The 24,515-nt window shown below is 44.4% G+C and overlaps 1 protein-coding gene across 1 annotated transcript; it reads left to right on the top strand.

The window, feature by feature from the left end:
- The first annotated feature begins 509 nt into the window (after window positions 1-509).
- LOC132396284 (uncharacterized) lies at window positions 510-17,770 on the top strand. Its single transcript, XM_059973810.1, has 4 exons — window positions 510-694; window positions 9,092-9,481; window positions 13,313-13,415; window positions 15,176-17,770. The coding sequence occupies exons 1-4, from the start codon at window positions 589-591 to the stop codon at window positions 15,189-15,191; spliced, it is 615 nt and encodes a 204-aa protein (XP_059829793.1). The 5' UTR covers window positions 510-588; the 3' UTR covers window positions 15,192-17,770.
- The last annotated feature ends 6,745 nt before the right edge of the window (window positions 17,771-24,515 follow it).

Here is a 24,515-nt window from a genome sequence, read left to right as displayed (position 1 = left end):
CCATTCGACATTCCTCTAACAGTCCCGATGCAAACCAAGACTTCAACGTCTTTTCACACCCACAGATGCAGCTCGACCGGCTGAATTCCTTCAGCAGATTGTTGTTCAAATATTGTCCTCTATTTCTCTCTCTCACTCAATTTCTCACTCACTCTCTCTATCACTGCCTCTCTCTCTCCCTCCTCTCTCTTTCACTGTTTCTCTCTATCTCACTCTCTCTCATTCACTCTCTCACACTCATTCACTATCTCTCTCTCTGACTCTCTCATTCACTCACTCACATACACTCTCACTATCTCTCTGTCCCCAGACTATTCGATCTCTGGTTGGACAATGTCCGGTGCTGATGTGGTCTCTGCGGAGGAAGGGGCTCCCGCTGTGTTACCGTGTACTTTCACCCACCCACCTCCTGATGTCGCACTGAACGGCTCCGTGATCTGGTACAGGGTGGAACCAGGTGCTAAAAAACTGGTGTTTAACTGCACATATCCCGGTTCCGGCCCCTCCGGGTGCGATACAACGACACAGGAGGCTGGAGGAGGGCGGTTCGGATTCGTGGGGAACCTCAGTCGGAGAGATGCCTCGATAATGGTGGAGCGACTGAACCGGAGTGACGGTGGTCGGTATTGGTGCCGGGTGGAGCTCAATGTTGGCAAGTTTCGAACGGTGCTTCTAACAAATCTGTCTGTGGGAGGTGAGGATCGATGTTTAAGCATTGAGTTGTAAAACTACACTAATCATTTCACATTTCATCTCACTGAAAGCTCATTTTATTCATAATGTACAAGTATATTTTGCAGGACGATCATGTCAAATAGATGTGATTGTCATGTGCACTAGCACATAGAACAACAGCACTGTACAGGCCCTTCAGCCCACAATGTTGTGCTGACCCTTAAACCTGCTCCAAGATCAATTTCTCCCCCTTGCCTCCCACATGCCCTCCATTTTTACATCATCCAAGTCTCTAAGAGTCTCTCTCCCTCTCCCCTCCCTCTCCCCCCCCTCCCACTCTCCGCCCTCCCCCTCTTCCACTCCCCCTCCCCTCCCCCTCCCTCTCTCCCTCCCCTCTCCCCTCCCTCTCCCCTCCCTCTCCCTCCCTCTCCCTCCCTCTCCCCTCCCTCTCTCTCTCTCTCCCTCCCCCCGGTCCGTGACGCTGCTGCCATTTCAGTCAGCAATGAAGGGCCTCCATCTCTGGCAGCATTCAGGGCTTCCTTCATCGTGTCAGTAGCTTCCTCTCGGTTTTCACTGCTGTCAGTCATACAATTCCCGAGTGGGACTCAGGAATACCGTCACACTCAGATGTCGAAGGATTCTCCATTGCAGTTTCCATAACAACATTGTTTTACCCGTCAGGGTTGTTACCCTGAGCTGAACCCCCGAACCTGGAGGATCAGTGATCCTCTCTTACAGAGAATATAGAAACAGAAATCTACAGCACATTACAGGCCATTCGGCCCACAATGCTGTACTGACCATGTAACCTACTCTAGAGAGATTACCTTTCTTTTTCAATCTTTTTATTAGTTTTTATAAAAAAAACATAATATATTAAATAGGTTATGAATACAATAGATTTGAAATTAAATTAGTAACAAGATAAAAATATCTTATTAAACTACCAGCGAAAAAAGATCGTACAATAATCAATCTAATCTACATTGATTATACATGAAAAAGATTAAAAATAATCATCAAAAGAAAAAAAAGTATAAAATACAAGAAAAAATGTATATTTAAGAAAATAATGAAAAAAAACTAAACTAACATGGGCAGTAATAATAGTTTATATGTATATGATAGTGTCAAAAAACTCCGGAACTCCATACCAGAACAAGAATAATAAGAATAAAGGTCCGGAAGAAGCCAAATTAATTCATATGAAAGTGTCGAATGAATGGTCCCCAAGTTTCTTCAAATTTAATTGATGAATCAAAAATAGTACTTCTAATTTTCTCTAAACTTAAACAAGAAATAGTTTGAGAGAACCACTGAAATGTGGTAGGAGGATTTATTTCTTTCCAATTTTGTAATATAGATCTCCTGGCCATTAATGTTACAAAGGCAATCATTCGTCTAATTGAAGGGGAGAATCGACTATCATCTTCATTTGGTATACCAAAAATTGCAGTGATAAAATGAGGTTGTAAATCAATATTCCAAATTGAGGAAATGGTAGCAAATATGTCCTTCCAATAATTATGTAAAGTAGGACATGACCAAAACATGTGGGTCAATGAAGCCACATCTAAATGACATCTGTCACATTGAGGGTTAACATGAGAATAAAACCGAGCAAGCTTATCTTTAGACATATGAGCTCTATGTACAATTTTAAATTGTATTAAAGCATGTTTAGCACATATAGAAGAAGAATTAACCATTTGTAAAATTTTTTCCCATTTTTCCGTTGAAATATTGTATTGAAGTTCTTTTTCCCATTCCTGTTTAATTCTACCCGATACCTCTGGTTGTATTTTCATAATCATATTATAAATAAGAGCCACTAATCTCTTCTGACAGGGATTTAAAGTAAAAATCATATCTGAAAAATCTATCAAAGTTGAATTAGGAAAGGATGGTAAAACTTTATGCAAAAAGTTTCTAATTTGTAAATATCTAAAAAAATTAGATTTAGGTAATTTAAATTTGTTAGAAAGTTGATCAAAAGACATCAAACTACCTTCAGAAAAAAGATCACGAAAACATATTATACCTTTCCTTTTCCATATGCTAAAAGCTTGATCTATTAAAGAAGGTTTAAAGAAAAAATTAAGATAGGGCTATCAAGAACGAAGTTTTTTAGAGTAAAAAATTTACGAAATTGAAACCAAATTCGTATGTATGTTTGACAATAGGGTTAGATATCTGTTTATTAAGTTTAACTAAATCAACAGGGAGAGAAGAACCAAGAACAGAAAATAGAGAATATCCTTGTGTATCATTACATTCTAAATTTACCCACTGTGGGCACAATGGTAAATCTAAATCTAATTTCCAGTATAATAAATTCCGAATATTATTCGCCCAATAGTAAAATCTAAAATTGGGTAAAGCTAAACCACCATCTTTTTTAGATTTCTGTAACTGTCTTTTACTTAATCTGGGGTTTTTATTTTGCCACACAAATGAGGAAATTTTTGAATCAATGCTATCAAAAAAAGACTTAGGAATAAAAATTGGTAAGGCTTGAAATAAATATAAAAATTTCGGTAAAATCATCATTTTAACAGCATTGATCCGACCAAACAATGATAAGGATAAAGGAGACCATCTAGTAGTAAGTTGTTGAATTTGATGAAGCATAGGTAAAAAATTCAATCTGAATAAATCTTTATATTTCTTGGTAATTTTTATACCTAAATAAATAAAATTGTCAGTAACAATTTTAAATGGTATCCTGTCATTCAGTAAAGTTTGTGCATTTAAAGGGAAGAGTTCACTCTTATCCAAATTTAATTTGTAACCAGAAAAACTACCAAATTGAACCAACAAGGATAGAATAGCGGGAATAGAATTATCAGGATCAGAAATATATAACAACAAGTCATCAGCATAGAGCGATAACTTGTATAATTTCTCATTACGGGTAATACCAAAAATATTAGGGGATTCACGAATAGCAATGGCTAAAAGTTCTAATGCAATATTAAATAATAAAGGACTTAAGGGACAACCTTGTCTCGTACCACGAGATAATTGAAAAAAAGAGGATCTATAATTATTCGTAAGGACAGAAGCAACAGGTTTATAATATATTAATTTAATCCATGATATAAAATTAGAACTAAAGTTAAAATGTTTCAAGGCATTAAATAAGTATATCCATTCAACTCTATCAAAAGCTTTTTCAGCATCTAATGAAATAACACATTCTGGGGTTGTGGGTGAGGAAGTGTAAATTATATTGATCAATTTTCTAACATTAAAAAAGGAGTATCGGTTCCTAATGAAACCAGTTTGATCTCCTGAAATAATCTGTGATAGTACCTTTTCTAACCTAACAGCTAAAATTTTTGTAAGAATCTTAGAGTCTACATTTAGTAACGATATAGGGCGATAAGATGCACATAAAGTAGGATCTTTATCTTTTTTAAGAATTAAAGAAATAGTAGCTTCATAAAAAGACTGGGGTAGTCTCTTCTTAATAAATGCATCATTAAAGATTTCACATAACCAAGGGGAAAGCAAAGAAGAAAAAGTTTTAAAAAATTCTATAATATAACCATCGGGGCCAGGAGCTTTCCTTGAATTCATCGATGAAATAGCTTCTCCTACCTCCGCCATAGAAATAGGAGCATCAAATAAACTTCGATCTTCATCTGTCAGTTTGGGAATATTCAAATTGTTAAAAAAATTATCCATCATAGACATATCACCATCAAATTCTGATTGATATAAAGATTTATAAAAATCTTGGAAAGTATTATTAATTTCTTTATGATCAGTAGTCAGATTACCGTCTTACCGTCTTACCAGATTACCAAATTTTAATAATTTGTCGCTTAGTCGAAATAGCTTTTAATTGATTAGCTAACAATTTACCAGTTCGATCACTATGAATATAAAATTGAGCCCTAGTCCTAATTAATTGATTCTCAATTGAAGAAGATAACAGTAAGCTATGTTCCATTTGCAGTTCAACTCTCTTCTTATAAAGTTCCTTGGTAGGAGTAACGGAATAAATCTTATCAATTTCTTTAATTTTATCCACCAATAAAGCTATATCTAAATATCTTTGTTTTCTTTTCCCAGCAGAATATGAGATAATTTGTCCATGAATAAAAGCCTTAAAAGAGTCCCAAAGTATTCCTCTGTCAATCTCTTCGGTATAGTTTGTTGAAAAAGAGAGATTACCTCAGGGCTCTTGAACTCAATCCCACAGCTGATGAATGCCAGTACACCAGACACCTTCTTAACACCACTGTCAACCTGTGCAGCAGCTTTGAGTGTCCTATGGACAGACTCCCCAAGATCCAGCTCATCCTCCACACTGCCACCAGTCTTACCATTCATATATTCTGTATTCAAATTTGACCTACCAGAATGAATCACTTCACACTTAACTGGGTTGAACTCCATCTGTTCTACACACCCTCCACTCTGTGTGTAATGAACCTGCCTCTGACCTCTGACATCCCCCCAATACTTTCCAGGAAAAGTCTCTGGCTGTCTGCTCGATTATGCCTCTTATCATCTTGTTCACCTCTATCAAGTCACCTCTCATCTTTCTTCACTCCCAAGAGAAAGTCTCCAGCTCGCTCAACCTTTCCTCATTAAACATCCTCTCTGGTCCAGGCAGCATCCTGGTAGATCTCCTCTACATCCTCTCGAAAGCTTCCTCATCCTTCCTGTAATGAGGTGAGTGGAACTGAACTTACTTGCTGCTGCAGGGACGATTTTCATTGCACGTCTGCCTACGTGTCTGCACAGGTGCAGTGAAAATCCAGTTGCCGCAGCAACACAGGCACAGAGCGTTGCATCAGAAAAGCAGCAATCAAGGTCAAGTTTATTGCCATCTGACTGTACACAGATACAGAACGTCAAGGTGTCTTGTACATCAGTCAATGAAAGTAAGCATGCAGGTACAGCAGGCAGTGAAGAAAGCTAATGACATGCTGGCTTTTATAACAAGAGGAATTGAGTATAGGAGTAAAGAGGTCCTTCTGCAGTTGTACAGGGCCCTGGTGAGACCCCACCTGGAGTACTGTGTGCAGTTTTGGTCTCCAAATTTGAAGAAGGACATTCTTGCTATTGAGGGAGTGCAGCGTAGGTTCACAAGGTTAATTCCCGGAATGACGGGACTGTTATATGTTGAAAGATTGGAGTGACTGGGCTTGTATACACTGGAATTTAGAAGGATGAGAGGGGATCTGATTGAGACATATAAGATTATTAAGGGATTGGACATGCTGGAGGCAGGAAGCATGTTCTGGCTGATGGGTGAGTCCAGAACTAGAGGCCACAGTTTAAGAATAATAGTTAGAGGGGTTGAAATGTGTCTATTTCAATGCTAGGAGTATTAGGAATAAAGGGGATGAACTTCGAGCATGGATCAGTACATGGAACTACGATGTTGTGGCCATTACTGAAACTTGGCTGGAGGAAGGACAGGATTGGCTAATGCAGGTACCAGGGTTTAGCTGTTTTAAAAGGAACAGAATGGGAGGTAGAAAGGGGGAGATGAGTAGCATTACTGGTCAGGGATAGTATCACGGCTATAGAAAGGGAGGACGCTGCAGAGGGAATGTCCACTGAGTTGGTCTGGGTGGAAGTCAGAAATAGGAAGGGATCAATCGCTGTGCTGGGAGTAGTCTATAGGCCCCCAAATAGCCCTCGGGACACCGAGGAGCAGATAAGCAGGCAGATTTTAGAATGGTGCAGGAAATACAGGGTTGTAGTTATGGGTGATTTCAACTTCCCTCACATTGACTGGCATCACCCAACTGCAAGGGGGATAGATGGGGCTGAATTTGTCAGGTGTGTTCAAGAAGGATTCCTGACACAATATGTGGACTGGCCGACGAGAGGAGAGGCCATACTGGAGCTAGTTCTGGGTAATGAACCTGGTCTGGTGACAGACCTCTTGGTGGGGGAGCATTTGGTGAGATTGACCACAACTCCCTCAGCTTCAGCATAGCTATGGAAAAGGATAAAAACTGACAAAATGGGAAAGTGCTTAACTGGGGAAGGGCTAACAATGAAGGGACGAGGCAGGAACTAGCGAGAGTAAATTGGAAACAGATGTTCAAGGGTGAAAACACAGAAGTAATGTGGGAGAAGTTTAGGGACCACTTGTGCTGTGTTCAGGATAGGTTTGTCCCACTGAGACAAGTTTAAAATGATAGGAAAAGGGAACCATGGCTGACAAAACACGTGAGGCAACTCGTCCAGAGGAAGAAGGAAGCATATGTTAGATATAAGAAGCAGGAAACAGGAGGGGCTCATGAGAAATATACGGTAGCCAGGAAGGTGCTTAAGAAAGGACTGAGGAGAGCTCTAAGTCTTGGCATGTCGGATTAAGGAGAACCCCAAGGCGTTCTACACGTATGTGAAGAACAGAAGGATGAATAGAACAAAGGTGGGGCCACTAAAGGATAAGGAGGGCAATATGTGCTTGGAGGCGCAGGAGGTTGGGGAGGTCCTAAATGAATACTTTGCTTCAGTATTGACAAGTGAAAAGGACCTTGATCAGGGTGAGATCGAAATAGAGCAGGTCTGTGCACTGGACAATGTGGAGATTAAGGAAGAAATATTGGATCTTCTTAAAAACATCAAAATTGATAAGTCCCCAGGACTGGATGTGATATACCCCAGGTTGCTGTGGGAGGTGAGAGAAGAAATCACTGGAACAGTAGATATGATCTTTGAATCCTCTTTGGCTGCAGGGGAGGTGCCGGAGGATTGGAGAATGGCAAATGTAGTTCCCCTTGTTTAAAAATGTTAATAGGGAGAATCCTGTGAACTAGAGACTGGTGAGTCTTACGTCGGTGCTCTGAAAACTATTGGAAAGGATTCTTAAGGATAGGATCTATGAGCATTTGGAGAAGTCCAGTCTGCTCAAGGATAGTCAACATGGCTTTGTGAAGGGAAGGTTGTGCCTCACCAGCCTGACTGAGTTTTTTGAAGAGGTAACAAAAGAAATTGATGAGGGTAGGGCAGTAGATGTGGTCTACATGGATTTTATCAAAGCATTTGTCAAGGTCCCCCATGAGAGACTCATCCAGAAAGTCATGAGGCATGGAATCAATGGAACCTTAGCTGTTTGGATAAAAAATTGGTTTACAGGAAGAAAGCAGAGGATCGTAGTGGAAGGAAAGTATTCTGCCTGGAGCTCGGTGAGTAGTGGAGTGCCACAAGGATCTGTCCTGGGACCCCTACTTTTTAAGAATGCATGTAGTTTGCAGCACAGGTAAACAGTAAACAGCTCAGTGCACTATCTTTGTAGAAAGCAGGGTTCACTGTAGAATTCCTTCTCAAACACACCAGCTCAGGTTGTAGAACACTTTCAGTACAGTAAGTATTACACTGGAGAGGGTTCACTGTAGAATTCCTTCTCAAACACACCAGCTCAGGTTGTAGAACACTTTCAGTACAGTAAGTATTACACTGGAGAGGGCTCAGTGTAGAATTCCTTCTCGAACACACCAGCTCAGGCTGTTGAACAGTTTCAGTACAGTAAGTATTACACTGGAGTGGGTTCACTGTAGGATTCCCTGTCAAACACACCAGCTCAGGGTGTTGAACGCTTTCAGTACGGTAAGTATCACACTGGAGTGGGTTCAGTGTAGATGAAGATACAGATGAAGATGAAGTACAGATGAAGATCATGTCCATTGTCGTCTGAGTGTACATCTCCACAACAAAATGTAACAGTGTTCCTCTGGATCACGGTGCACCCAGAAAACATCTACAGTCTCACATCACACACAGCTCATAATGCAAAATATTCCCTCAGCTACGTTAATAGGTTAGTGACTAATGCCATTACACAGGACTGACTGGTGTTGTTATACTGTATTGATCAGTATTATTACTCTGTATTGATTAGTGTTGTTTCAGTACAGTGACTAGTGTTGTTAAACAATACTGACTGGTGTTGTTTCATTGTGGTGATTGTGTTGTCACACTGTACTGATTAGTGATATCACACTGTACAGATCAGTGTTGTTACACTGTACTGATTGGTGTTGCTGCAGTGTATTGATTTGTGCTGTTTCCCTGTAATGGCCAGTGTTACACTGTACTGGTCGTTGTTGTTAGACTGTACTGATTGGTGTTGTTACACTCCACTGATTAGTGATGGTGTCAATTGCTTCAACAACTGAATGTCTGAAGGGAATTAGCTGTTCCTGAACGTGGTGGTGTGAGATTTAGGCTTCTTTATCTCCTGCCCGATGGGACTGATTTATGTTCTAAAGAGTTTCCCTAGTTTGAATGGTTTTTAATGAGTGAGACACATGTGGGGCCGTTTTCATTCAGGAGGGTGCTGTGGGGAGTTTTTATTATTTTGTTGGCTGGAAATTTTGTCAGTGTTAAACGTTTTTGCTGAGGGTTAACCGATTTATTCTGGCACCTGTCCTTCCCTCAGCTCCCAATGAGAGTGTCTCTGTGATGACTGGAACTGAGGGAGCTTCGGCCACGTTACCCTGTGTGTTCACACGGCCTCGGCAGAGCCTCACCGCACACACGGTGACGTGGATGAGGAAGGATCCCTACCGAATCATCGTCACATTCAGGCACCATGGAAATGGATCGTGGGCAGCGGAAAACGGAGTGACTCGGTACGAGCTCGTCGAGGACCCAGAGCTGGGAAGCGCCTGGATCAGGATAAAGCAGCTGAGAGTGGAGGACAGTCACAGCTACCTGTGTCTGGCTGAGTTCAGGAACATGAAGCATGATTATTCATCCTACAGAGAGCACGTCACACCTCCATTTATACATGTGTTCCAGAGTGAGATCCGGTTGCAGGTCAGACCAGGTAAGATATCATTGACACATTCTGCAGGGCATGGGGAGGGTTTTGGGGGGGGTGGGGTGGGGGGTAGCCTGCTACCATTATCCTTCCTCTAATCAACCCCACCCCCGGGTTTATCTGTCTGTCCCCGAGTGAGATCTGACTGTAGATCAGACCCGGAAAAGAACCCGTCACCACATTCAAGTTCAAGTTTAATTGTCAATCAGCCACACGTGCGTACAGCAAAACAAAACAGTGTTCCTCCAGGGACAAGCTGTAAAGCAGAGTAGCAACAGCACACAGTACACATTGTTACGATGACAGAAAAGCATACAGTCACAAAAAGACATAATATTGCCCAAGTTCCTGAGTGGTCTGGATTGGAGCTGGATGGTAGATTGGATATTGTCCTGGTCCAGCTTGTCTCTCACTAAGTGAACACTGGGGGCAGCACTGAGCAAAAGAGGAAGGCAGCACCGATGGGAGGGGCCTGTCCCCAACCCACGACGGACTCCAGCACGTCCACAGAGGCCTCTGCTCTCTCCCACACCATCTCGGCATCTTCTGCAGTGTTCAGGGATGGGTCAGAACCTCCAGCACCCATTGTATTCTGTGTCCAGACTCCGGGGATGAATGTTATATCGGCCACTCCCAGCCTCTGCTGGTGATGAGATTCATTTCCCCACCACAACTCCATCTCAGACGGTCCCTCACACAGGGTGGCCCCCAGACCTTCAACGGGCCCCCTGGCGGGGCCTTGCCTGAACTTGGGAGGAATGAGTGGAGTTCTAACGGAGGATCAGGAAGCTTCCCAGAGAAGATGCACACTCAGCGTTTCAGGAAGAGCTTCTTCCTTTCTGCCGTCGGATTTCTGAATGGACAATCAGAAAAGTGAGGACCAGCTCACTTTTTTCCCTATTTTTCCCTCTTTTTGTGCTACTTATTTAATTTAAAATTATACATGTAGGTATATATTTCTTATTGAAATTTACAGTTTTTTAATTAATATGTATTGCAATGTATAACAGGGTGTCAGGGTGAAGATACGTCTTTACCAAAGGAGGTGTAAGACACTCCTTCCCTCCACTAGTCTTCACTTTACCCTTGGGCGAGGTGTAGCCCCTGCTTCGCCCCTGATCAGGGTCACGTGAATCCATGGGATCAGGTGGTGGATGGTTGTATGAGCAGCTGGTGCAGATCACAAATTCTGGTTATGTGACCACTGACACCAGGCAGACAATCTCTGAAGAGTATTGATAATGGCTGGGATCACCTGTCCTGTACAGACACTGCTCAGAAGAAGGTGATGGAAACCACTTTTGTAGAAAAATTGCCAAGAACAATCATGGTCATAAACAGGAAAATATCTGCCGTTGCTGGAAATCCAGAGCAACACACACAAGATACTGGAGGAACTCAGCAGGTCAGGCAGCGTCTATGGGGAAAGGATCAAAGGTTCATTTTATTGTCAAAAGTTTGCATGTAGAATACAACTCTGATATTCATCTTCTCCAGATAACCATGATATCCAGATAAACCATGGGATTCATTACGTCAATACCCCCATATGAAAAGGAAAAAGAAAAATCTCGCAACCTCAACCCCCCACCTCCCTCCCTCGCACAAAAGCCAACAGATCACCCACATGGAAGATGATCGTCAGAAGATCGAAAACCTCAAGCCCCCAACCCCCTCCCTCTCAAAAAATACAGTGCCGACAACACCAAACCCAACACCCTCTCCCCACACAGATCACCCACACAGAACAGTCAACAGGAACATCAGACACCAATTCCCAACCCCTCCCTCACACAAAAACAATACATCGTCCCTCTAGAACCCCAACCCACCAATCAGCAACAGGAAAGAAAACAGAAACTGAAGGAGAGCAAAATAAACTACAGCCCAACAGCCACATCAATCTCAGAATTTCAAACATTCCTCCCACCAGAACTGAGTAAACAGTCGATGCTTTGTGCTGAGACTCTGCATCAGAACTCATGAAAGGGCCTGTTTTGCACGGTGTGAGTCCTGATGAAGGGGTCAGCCTGAAACATCAGCTGTTTACTCTTCTCCAGAGATGCTGCCTGGCCTGCTGAGTTCCTCCAGCATTTTGTGTGTGTTCATCATGGTTACGAGACTGTGATTGCCCACATCACACAACACAGCACATACCGATGATGATGATTGCAATGTACTGCTGCACAATACACAAGCCGGTGAAATTATCCTAATCCCGATTGCGATTCAGCAGAATGTCAGGGGGAGGAGGCAGACAGGACACGATTACAGGGCTCAACCTGTCACATTGATCCATAAGAAGATAAGAAATAGGAGCAGGATTTGGCCATCCGGCCCATTGAGCCTGTCCCGCCATTCAATAAGATCATGGCTGATCTGTCCGTAAACTCAGCTCCATCTACCTACCTCTTCCCCAAAACCCTTAATTCCCTTACTATGTAAAAACCTATCTAACTGTTTCTTAAATATATTTAGTGAAGAAACCTCAACTGCTTCCCTGGGCAGAGAATTCCACAGATTCACCACTCTCTGGGAAAAACAGTTTCTCCTCATCCCCATCCTAAATCTTCTCCCCGAATGTTGAGGCAATGCCCCCTAGTTCCAGTCTCACCTACCAAGGGAAACAACTTTCCTGCTTCTATCTTATCTTTCCCTTTCAAAATTTTGTATCTTTCTATAAGATCCCCCCTTATTCTTCTGAACTCTACAGAGTATAGTCCCAGGCGACTGAACCTCCCCTCACAGGTTAACCCCTTCATCAAGACAGAAGCCAGCCCCCCACCATGGATTCTGTCCACACTTCTCACCGTCTCTGTGAAGCAGACTGCAAAATCAGAGACCCTCCCATCCACCCTGGACATTCTCTCTTCGGCCCTCTCCCACTGGGCAGAAGGTACAACAGCCTGGATGCACGGACCACCAGGCTGAAGAACAGCTTTTATCCTACAGTTATAACTACGGAGTGGTCCCCCAGTATGATAAGATGGACTTTCCACCTCATTATTTATTTGTTTATTCATTTAGAGATACAGCACGGAACAGGCCCTTCCGACCCAACGAGCCACACCACCCAGAAACCCACCTATTGAACCCACAACGATTTACAATGATCAATTAACCGACGAGCCGGTCCATCCTTAGACTGTGGGAGGAAACCGGAGCACCCGGAGGACACAGCCTCAGGATAGAACAATGTCCCTTTAGAACAGAGTTGGGGGGAAGTTATTCAGCCAGACGGTGGTGAATCTGAGGAATTTGTTGCCACAGATGACAGTGAAGGTCAAATCTTGGTCTTTAAGTGGAGGTTGAGAACTTCTTGATTAGAAAGGACATCAAATTTTATGGGAGATGGCAGTAGAATGGAGTTGAGCAGAAAAACAGACAGACAGACGTACTTTATTGATCCCGAGGGCAATTTTGTTTTGTTATAGCCGCACCAACCAAGAGCAGTGTAGAAATATAGCAATATAAAACCATAAATAATTAAATAATAAGTTAATCATGCCAAGTGGAAATATGTCCAGGACCAGCCTATTGGCTCAGGGTGTCTGACACTCTGAGGGAGGAGTTGTAAAGTTTGATGGCCACCGGTAGGAATGACTTCCTATGACGCTCAGTGTTACATCTCGGTGGAATGAGTCTCTGGCTGAATGTACTCCTGTGCCTAACCAGTACATTATGGAGTGGATGGGAGTCACACACAAGTTATCATCTTTAGTAAAAATCTGCTGAATGATAAATTCATCTGCACAGCGACTGATTTTAATCAGTCCACATTATTGGTCTCTCCCCCTTTGCCCGAGTCTGGATTGACCTCTCTCACTTTCTCTTCAGGGACAGGCGCTTCTGAAACCGTGCTGATGTTGTGTATCCCACTCGGACTGAAAACTCTCACCCTTTTAGTGATGGGCGCCGTTCTCTACTGTGACAAACTCAGGTACTGTATGTACTAATGCTGAAGGCTCTTGCCGTGACGTGACTGAAATCCGATTCACTCAGACAGTCGGTGGACGTTGGGAACTGGCTCAAATACTTGCGGTGGCCCAGTCAGTACTTGTTGTTTGCTGTTTGTGGGAGCACCGTAGAAAATACTCGTTGCATCATAAGAGTGACTCCTGCAGAAGTGTTTGTAGACTGTTTAGCATTTTGAGATACATTTCGGATTAAACGTACCCGGAAACAAGAGAAAACGTGCAGATGGTGTAACTTAAAGCGACACACACAAAATGCTGGAGGAACTCAGCAGGCCAGACAGCATCTATGGAAAAAGTACAGTCGACGTTTCGGGCAGAGACCCTTCGGCAGAACTAGAGGAAAGGGTTAGACATCTGGCGCCCTTTGTTAGAAAGAATGTGCGCTCTTCCCATGTGCACGTCGGTTTCCCCGGGTGCTCTGGCTTCTTCCCACGGTCCTGTGATGTTCCAGTTATCAGATTAGTTGTTCATTGAGAACCGTCCTGTGATTAGGCTGGGATTACATCCCTGAGTTTCTGGGTGTCGCAACCTGGTGGGCCGTTGTATCTGTAAATAACAAAATGATAAATAATAGATTGAGCTTAGAGAAGGCTGACAGGTTGGCATAACGTCGAGGGCTGAAGGGCCTGTACTGTGCTGGAATGTTCTACATTCTAATTACAAATCTAATGTTGATGTGCACAAAAGGACACTCTGGAACCCAGAAGAAACAATACGGGAAAGTTTCGACTCTTAGCCATCCCACATGCACTGGGATCAGGTAGTGCAGTCAACCCAGGGTGAATCTGGTCTCTTGGTCTACACAAGACTAGTCCATGAGGCAAAATCCCTCAGAGATTTAGCTCTTGACTGAATCTCTGCAGCCATCTCCCTCAACAATAATCCAGTTTAAACTGTTAGTGTATCAACTTCAAACATATTGACACTGAAAAGTATTCAAATGATTTCCATGTCTCTAATATCATTGATAATCAGGTTCCTCCTTAAATTACAGCCTCGATCTGTTACTGTCCCCAACACGTTTCATTTACTTAGCTCCTATGATTTTTGTATCCACTTCCCTCTCTTCCAGATTCATCCTAAGAAATCTGATATTCAAATACCTGTATCCTAGAAATTGAATCACAGACAGGATTAAATTCACTCTGCCATTCACAGAGGATTTTCCTTCAGAATGGATATTCCGAGGGATTTCCTGAGCCAGAGGATGCTGAATCTGTGGAATTTACAGCCATAAATGCCTGTGGGAATACTTAAAACAGAGATTGATGGGTTCCTGAATAGTAAGGGTGTCAAAGATGACGGGATGAGGACAGGAGAATGGGGTTGTTAGGGATAATAAATCAACCACGATGGGATAGCAGAGCAGAATAGATGGGCTGAATGCCAAAACTCTGATGCTATTTCATATGCTCTTACGGTCTGAATCTAAGCTCCATACAAGTTTATCAATATTATCCTATAGCCTAAGACCATCTTCCTGTCAACAACATGACCTATGTTGTTATGTCACCGTAAAGTTTCCAACTGAATCAATGTTTGGGCTCATTTCCAGTTTTGTTGTCAAACACTGATGCCAACGACAAAATTTATTCTGTGGGAATTCCCAGTCATCTCTCGATCCAAATCCCTTCAAAGGTTATAAATGAATTGGGGGGAGGGAGTCGGATGTGGTGTCATTGCATGATCTAGATTCGTGTTAACCGTTTCGTTCTGTCCACAGAAAGCGACAAGACTGATCCACCGCAGGAGACTGAGAAGACCGGTTTTCCAACCACAAGGTGCAGACGCAACAAGATCCAACGAGAACACCATGTTCCACATGAAGAAATGTTATCTGTTTTTAATTGACCTCTTCCTACATTGACTCTACAACCTGTTGCAGAATTCTGGGCTGAACATGCCAAATATGTAGAACTGGAGAACGATCGTAGATAGAGGCCTAATTAAGGCGGTGGTAAACGCTGCACAGACAGCAATCACTATTGGGCTGAGGACAGTGAGTGGGGCGTGTGGCCAATTGGTGAAGGCTTTGGGCTAGCGATCTGAAGGTCATTAGTTCGAGCCCCAGCTGAGGCAGTGTGCAACGCACTTAACCCCACACTGCTCCTGCACGTTTATAGCCCAGTGGCAGCAGTTGGTGTAGTATGGACAGGAGAAGACAGTGAGTAGGTGTGATGTCGACCTGAACTGGTCATCTTTTCTGAGTCTCAGTCTGGAAATTATCTTTGAGGGATTCTTAAACAAGGTCTCCCAAGTCATTTTGCTCAGCTGCTTTTTTTGTATTTTCTCTGTATTTTCTCCCCATTTAAAAAAAATAGTTAACCTTTCATTTATTCTGCCAATGTGTATGACCATACACTTACCGACAATGCATTCCATCTCCACTTGTTTCCCCATTCTCCTAATCTGTCTAGGTCCTTCTGTAGTCATTCCACTTCCTCAAACCCACCTTGCCTTCCACATATCTTCGTATCATCTGCAAAGTCTGCATCAAAGCCAACAATTCTATCATCCAAATCATTAACGTATAATGTACAATGAATTGGTCCCAACACAGGCCCCTGTGCAACATCACGAGTTACCGGCAGGCACCCAGAAAAGGCTCCCTTCATGCGAGGGGATCTCAGTGGGCTAGGCAGCATCTATGGAAAAGAGTAAGCAGTCGATGTTTCTGGCTGGGACCCTTCATACCCTGATCTCTTTTATCCATGTTAGGATATTCGATGTAATACCTTGGGCAATGAATTCCACAGATTCACTATACCCTGACTAGCGAAGTCCTCCTCATCTCTGTTTTAATAGGACACCCCTCTATTCGGAGACTGTCCCTTCTGGTCCTAGACTCGCCACTATAGGAAGCATCCTCTCACCATCTCCTCGATCTCGGCTTTTCGACAGAATGCAATGAGCTCACCCCCTCCTACTCTGCTAAACACCATCGAGAACAGACCCAGAATCATCACACTTTCCTCTTATGTTAACCCTCTCACTCCCTGAATCATTCTCGTGAACCTCTTCTGGAACATCTGCAATGCCAGCCCATATTTTCTTAGAGAAGGGGCCCAAAACTGGTCACAATGCTCCATGGCCCCAAATATAGCAAGATGTAGTTTAAAGTTTGATGTGTGTGTGTGTGGGGACGAATGTATTGTGGAGTGGGCAGAGGTGCAGCTTATAAGAGTTGGCAAGTTTGATTTCCACAGAATATGGTGAGTGCATTAAGACACACTGTGCTGTTTTTTCTTTAAGTTCGAAGAAAAGTTTTGGGCCTATATCTCCAAAAAGATGTGCTTTCTTTGGAGAGAGTCCAGAGGAGGTTCACGAGGAGGATTCCAGGAATGAAGGGGTTAACATACGAGTTCTGTTTGGCAGTTTTCTGCCTGTATTCGCTGGAATTTAGAAGGATGTGAGCAGATCTCATTGAAACCTAACGAATGTTGAAAGGACTATATAGTGTGGATGTAGAGAGGATGTTTCCTCTGTAGCAGGTAACCAGAGCTAAGAGGCACAGTCCCTAAACTGAAGGGTGACCTTGTAGAACAGAGGGAAGCAGGAATTTTTTAGCCAGAGTATAAACCTGTGGGATTCTCTGCCACAGACTGTGGTGGAGGCAGAGACTGTGGGCATATTTAAAGCAAAAGATGATCGTTTCCTGCTCGGTCAGGGCATCAAATGATTTGGTGAGAAGGCAAGTGTATCTGGATCAGCATTGATGGAATGATGGAGCAGACTCAATGGGCTAAATGGTCTAATTCTGCTCCTGTGTCTTAATGTTTTATTATCTAATGATGAAGTGAAGTTGATGAAGTCATTCCGTTTGGTTCATGAGCCTGATGCTTGAGGGGTAATAAGTATTCCTGACCCTCGTTCTGTCAGTCCTGAGACCCCTGTACCTTCTTCTCAATGGCAGCAGTGAGAGGGAGCATGTCCTGGGTGGTCGGGGTCCCTGATGACAGATGCTACTTTCCTGCATCAGCCTCCTGTGTACATGTGTTCAATAGTGGGGAAGGCTGTACCCGTGAAGGACTCTGTCGTATCCATTACATTTGTATGATTTTCCGTTCAAGGGCATTGGTGTTTCCCTGTCAGGCTGTGACGCACCCGGTCAATGTACTCGCCACCACACATCTGCAGAAGTTTGCCAACGTTTTAGATGTCGTGCCGATACTTCGCAAACTCATAAAGAACAATACAGCACAGTACAGGCCATTCGGCCCACAATGATGTGCCAACCCTTAAACCCTGCCTCCCATATAACCCTCCACCTTAAATTCCTCCATATACCTGTCTAGTAGTCTCTTAAATTTCACTAGTGTATATGCCTCCACCACTGACTCAGGCAGTGCATTCCATGCACCAACCACTGAGTGAAAAACCTTCCTCTAATATCCCCCTTGAACTTCCCTCCCCTTTACCTTAAAGCCATGTCCTCTTGTACTGAGCAGTGGTGCCCTGGGGAAAAGGCACTGGCTGTCCACTCTGTCTATTCCTCTAAATATCTTGTATAGAAGTAGAGGTGCCTTGCAATTTCACATAGGTGGCGGGTCCAGGGCCGATTCTCGGAGATAAAAACACGGAGGAATTTAGAGTTGCTGACCTTCTCCACCTCTGATCCTCCCATGAGTACTCGCTTATGGATCTCTTTGTTCCTCCTTCAGAAGTCAATACTCAGCTCCTTGGTCTTGGTGACATTGAGTAAGAGGTTTGTGTTACAGCAGCCTCCCTCGACATTCCACCCTCGCCATTTCAAACATACTTTGCTCCTGCCAGATTCACAAACTCACTTTCTGCTTCATGCTGTCAAATACATTGCTGTGCTAAAGTCTTCGGCATCCCAGGTATAAGACTTTTGCATGCTACAGTATCTCAATGTTATAAGACTGTTGATAATTGTAAGTTTAGATGGTTTCTTGATCTCACAATTCATCCTGTCATGGCGTCGCACTTCCTGGTTTGCCTTATAATAGAAACATAGAAAACCTACAGCACAATACAGGCCCTTCGGCCCACAAAGTTGTGCCGAACATGTCCCTACCTTAGAAGTTACTAGATTACTAGGCTTACTCTGTTTTCCTAAACTCCATGTACCTATCCAAAAGTCTCTTAAAAGACCCTATCGTATCCATCTCCACCACCGTTGCCGGCAGCCTGTTCTGTTGGTTAGGAAGTCCATTTAATCTATTTGCACACTGCAATGAACTGAACCTTTATTGTTAATCTGCTTGAAGCCTTTCCATCACAAGATGAAAAGAAAACCCCAGTTCAGTGAGCTGTACTTAGCAGGACATAGTGACACAGTAATTAGGGATCATTGCTTTAGCAGAGGCGTCTTTTGTTGGAAAAAAACTAACATTCATTTGAATATCCTACCACTAAACATACGTATCTTTACCTACCCCCCCCCCCCCCCCCCCGCTTTCTGTAGGGATCGCTCCCTCCCCACTAATCTCGCTCCTGGCGCTTATCCCTGTAAGCAGCCTAAGTGTTGCACCTGCCCATATACCACCTCCCTTCAGGGCCCAAGGCAGTGCTTCCAGGTGGGGCAACACTTCACCTGAATATCTGCTGGGGTTGTCTATTATGTCCAGTGTGGCCCCAATGTGGCCTCTCCAACTTTGGTGAGACTCGTCGTAAATTGGGGGACTGCTTCATCGAGTACCTCCGCTCCATCTGCCAGAAGAGGAACTTTACGATGGCTGAACATTTTCATTGCATTCCCATTCCTGTTCTGATGTGTCGCTCCATGGTTTCCTCTTGTGCCGTGATGAGATCCCCCTCAGGACAGAGCAGCGACACCTCATATTCCGCCTGGGTAAGCTCCAACCCGAATACATGAATATCGATTTCTCCTTCCGGTAAATCAATTCTACCCTAACCTCCATCTTCCTCTATTCCCCACTCTGACCATTTTACCTCCTCTCAACTATTACTCCACCCGCCCCCCACCGAGTCTCCTCCTCCTTCCCTTTTTTCTATGGTCCACTCTCCTGTCCTATCACATACCTTCGTCGGCTCTTGACCTTCCCCAGCCATTTGGCTTCACCGCTCAGCTTCCTGCTGGCCCTCCCCTACCCCCACCTTTACACTCTGGCACCTTCCCCCCTTCCTTCCCAGTCCTGAAGAATGCTCATGACATTTTGCCATACTAGTTGGCTTCCTTTCTGATTGGATTTGTACTTGTGGTTTCATTGGAATTGTTCTTCAGGGGTATAAATTTGCCTCAAACCACAATTGCTTCATCTCTGATAATAAATTTTGTCCTGTAAAATGTTTTCCAGTATTTTCCCTTCCACTCTTGAACGATTCACAAACACAGCGGCTGAGCTGAGAGTGTGGATCAGTGCTGTGATGTTGCGCCCATTAAAGATACTTCGATGGCTCGGGGCAGGAATGGCTACTTCGAATGCCAGGCTTTAGTTGTTTCCGAAAGGACAGGGAAGGAGGAAAGAGAGATGAAGGCGTGACACTGCTGATCGGAGATAGTGACACGGCTGCAGAGAAGGAGGAAGTCATGGAGGGTGCCACAATGTGGGGGCAAGGGTGCTGGGGAAGGACCCAAATGCAGGACACAGACACATTTTGTCGGGTTAACTAAATAGAGTTTATTACTACTTAAAAGGAGAGCCGTGACGCAAGGATAGAACAGAGAGAAATCAAGGAGAGCAAAGTGGAACCGGGAATAGGTGTAATGGACAAGGACTCAGGCCCTGGACTAGGCTGGGACTCAGGGTCTGGGCTAGGACTTGGAACTCGGACATCGCAGCCAGAACTCGGATCGCGGACCTTGGAGCCAGGACGCGATACTTAGACACAAGACATAGAACACTGAGCCAGGACTCCTTAGACGCAGTATATGGAGCCGGAACTCTTATTCACCGGACAGACTCAGACACAGGATAAAAAGCATTGAGCCGGGAATCCTCCTTAGACACAGGACGGAGTCGGGACTCTTCTTGACACAGGGCCAGGACCCCTTTGAAACACAGGACATGGATACGGAGACCACACAACGATAGACATTACTATAACTGGGCACAAGTTTGCCCCAAGCAGCGGTGAGCTCTTGACTCACCCTGGCGGGTTAACCTTGCCGGACCTGCTCGGGCTTGCTGGTACTTCCTTCAGGAGGAGACGTGGCTTGCTCCGGCTGGATGACTTTGACTCACACCAACTTCGATAACACTCACTCGCTGAACGGCTGAAGCCGGAAACTTATAAACTGCCGGTTCGGTCGCGAGTAAATTGCCTTTAATCACCAAGCCCAAGGGACACGGGAAAACCAGGAATTAAAGGGAAACAAGGATCCGTAACACAAACAAGGTAAATTTAAAGTGAACACAATCCGGACCCTGACAGTATCCACCCCCCAATGGGAGCCTCCAGGCGACCAACAGGTTTGCCCGGATTATCAATGACCCGGGTGGTGAAGGGGGTTTTGGTCGGCGGGCAAGACAGAACAACACCTTGCCCTTATATAACTGACTTATTTACCCCGTGGCTAAAGTGATAACTGGGACTTTGAGTCACTGTCTTGAATTGCACTCTGTGCGGGATTCTGGCTGACGAGAGTTTGAAAAAACAGTGTTTGTGTCTGCTGGGTCCATGTTCGGCGAGAGCGCTCTGTCACAATGTAGGGGCAAGGCTGCTGGGGAAGGACCCTGATGCACCATCAATAACTCTCAGAGACTGGAAGTGAACGATAGGCTTCTATTAGCAGCAAGAGGGAGCACGACATCTCGGAGACTGAGGGAGGAGCAGTGCCCCAATCGCCTCTATACAGGGGTCTGTGGGAGAAGCCACAGGAGCAGTCAGCAAGGGGCGTGTCCAGACAGGTATACATAGTTTACCACAGACCCTGATGCAGGGCACAAACAAAGAATGTTTGCGCGCTCGCGATGTAGATTACACGTTTTTATCGATGCACAATAGAAAGCATTGCTTATATAATGCTTTGCTGTGGCAATTATTCTGCATGAAACCATAGGAATCCGTAGACACAGCTCAGCTCATCTCAGGAACCAGCTTCCCCTCTGCGGACTTTGTCTCGGTAAAGGGCCAGCAGAACCAGACAGCCCGAATACCCCGGAGGTCCTCTCATCTGTCCTCTCCAGATGCCAGAGCCTGAAATCACCGACCACCAGGCTCAAGGTCAGCTTCGATGGGACATTTCAATGGACCTATTGTGAAATAAGCCTCTTGCCCTGACAACAGTTGAACAGTACAGCACATGAGCAGGCCAATCGGTCCATCTAGTCCATGCTGAACAATTGTGCTGCCTAGTCCCATGGAAATTCAGTGGTACCACAGCCCTTCACACCCCTCACATCCGCATAAGGGGGTGAAATTGACCCCGCATCCGCTACTTGCGCTGGCAGTCCATCCACGTTCTCACCACATACTGAGTAAAAAACATTCCCTCATGTTCACTCTGAACATTTCACCCTTCACCCGGTATCCTGACGTCTAGTTCTGATCGCGCTCGTCCTCCGGGGGAAAGGCCTCCTTGCATTTACCCTGTCCATAACACTTGGAATTTCACAGATCCTGCAAATCGAAAGCAGCATGCACAAAATGCAGGAGGAACACAGCAGGACAGGCATCGTCCGTGACAATGAACAAACCGTCGGCATTTCGGGACGGGAATGGAAGGCGGAAGGCTCCAGAATGAACATGTGGATTGAGGGGAAGAAGGATAGCTGGAAAGTAATCGGTGAAGCGAGGTGGGTGGGAACGACAAAGGGCAGGAGATGAAGGTATCTGACAGGAGAGGAGAGTGAACCATAAGAGACAGGGAAGGAGAAAGGGCACCAGGGGTAGGTGATAGATAAGTTGAGAAGAGGTAAGGGTTCCGATTGGGGAATAGAAGAACAGGGGTGGGGGAACTTTTGTACCAGAAGGAGAAATCAACAGTCATACCATTAGGTTGGAGGCTTCCCAGATGAAATATAATGTGTTGCTCCTCACCTTGAGGGTGGCTTCATTGTGACACAAAATGAGGCCATAGACTGAGATGTCAGAACGGGTTGGAAATCAGATTTCAAATGTTGTGTCACTTGGAGGTTCTGCTTTTGGCGGATGGATGGACCTGTTCTATTCCTCTCATAGCTTTGTATCGCTCTATCAAATGTCCTCTTATTCTCCTGCGCTTCAGACAATAAGGTCCTAACGTATGTAACTTTTCCCTGTAGCTCAGGTCCCCAAGACTAACACATCTTGTCATATTTTTATAACCATATAACAATCACAGCACGGAAACAGGCCATCTTGGCCCTCCTTGTCCGTGCCGAACCCTTAATCTCACCTCGTCCCACCTACCTGCACTCAACCCAGAACCCTCCACTCCTTTCCTGTCCATATACCTATCCAATTTTACCTTAAATGACACAACTGAACTGGCCTCTACTACTTCTACAGGAAGCTCATTCCACTCTTTCGCCAAAACTTATTGATATCTTGGCTACAGGAGGGTGACCAGAAATGCACAAATACTCACTTACATCTGATACAACTTGAACATAACATGCCAATTCTAGTACTCAATACTTTGATTTGTGAGGACCAACATGCCAAAATCTCTTTGGTCTTCAGGGTATATCAATGTAATGTATTTTTGGATTTGTGAAATTCCTTCAGTATCTCTGATCATTACAATTGTGACAAGTGCAGCCAGCTGCAGCTTCTAACAATCTGTGTTAAGGAGTTGGAGTGGAATTGGATGAACTCTGGTCATTCGAAAGGCTGAAGGGATGATAGATAGGACATGTAGTGAGGTAGTTACACTCAAGGGCAAGGTCATAGGGAAGTGGGTGACAGTCAGGAAGTAGAAAGGGGTAAAGGAGCCAGTGCAGAGTACCCCTGTGGCCACCCCCCTCAAAATCAGGTATATTACTTTGGACACTATGGGGGCGGGGTGGGGGAGGAATATGACCTCACAGTGGAAATTCGCAGCGGGCGTTTCTCTGTCACTGAGTCTGGCTCTGTGACACAGAAGGGTTGTACAGAGAAAAGGCACCCTGTGTTGTTAGGGATTCGTTAGTTAGTGGAGCAGACAGGAGTCTCTGTGGGTGAAAACGAGATTCCCGATGGTATGTGGCTTCCTGGCTGCCAGGTTCCGGGGCATTTCGGATCGAGTTCTCTGCAATCTGAATTGGGAGAGTGAACACCCAGAGGTTGTGATCCATGCAGGTACCAAGGACGAGTGACGAGTTCTGCACAGGGGGTTCAGAAAGTTAATTGCTAAGTTAAAGAGCAGGACCTCCAAGGTTGTGATCCTAGGATTGGTATTCGTGTCACGGGCTAGTGACACCAGAACTAGATAATTATACAGTTTAACCCGTAGGTAAGGAGTTGATGTAGGAATGAAGGATCACTGGGATCTCTTTGAAGGAAAGTGGACTGGTATAGAAGGGAGGGTTGGCACCTAAACTGGTGTGGAACTAACATCCCAGCGTGAAGGATTGTTAATGGTGCATGGTGGTATTTAAATTAGAATTGCAGTGGAATGGAAAATAGAGTGCCAGAACAATTAGTGGAGAGGTTGTGGAAACAGATGTTGAAAAACCTCAAAGTCGAGAATCAAAAAGTTCAGCATGGTGCAATTATGACCTGAGCGGCGTATATTTCAATGCAAGAAGCATCATAATATAGGTGGATGAGCTCAGGCTATGGATCAGATCCTGGAATTATGACATTGTAGCCATGAGAGAAACTTGGTTGCAGGAGGGGCAGAACTGGCACCCTAACATTCAGGGGTTTTGTTGTTTTAGACATAACAGAGTGGGAAGGGTTAAAGGAGGAAGCGTGGAGTTACTAGTCAGAGCAAATGTCAGGGCAGTGGGACATCAGGATAGACTGGTGAACTCGTCTGGAGAGGCGTTATGGGTGGAACTGAGAGATAAGAAGTTATGACTATGTTAATGGGGTGATATTACAGACCATCTGACAGTCTGCGGGATTTAGATGTAAAGAGATCGCAGACTGTTGCAATAAACATAAGGTTGGTATTGGAGGTGATTTTGCATTTCCACTTATTGACTGGGGATCCCATGGCATAAAAGGAC

This window comes from Hypanus sabinus, chromosome 7 (genome assembly GCF_030144855.1).
Source record: "Hypanus sabinus isolate sHypSab1 chromosome 7, sHypSab1.hap1, whole genome shotgun sequence".
Taxonomy (NCBI): domain Eukaryota; kingdom Metazoa; phylum Chordata; class Chondrichthyes; order Myliobatiformes; family Dasyatidae; genus Hypanus; species Hypanus sabinus.
The sequence above is the reverse complement of the archived record's forward strand: the minus strand, read 5'-3'. Positions and strand labels throughout refer to the sequence as shown.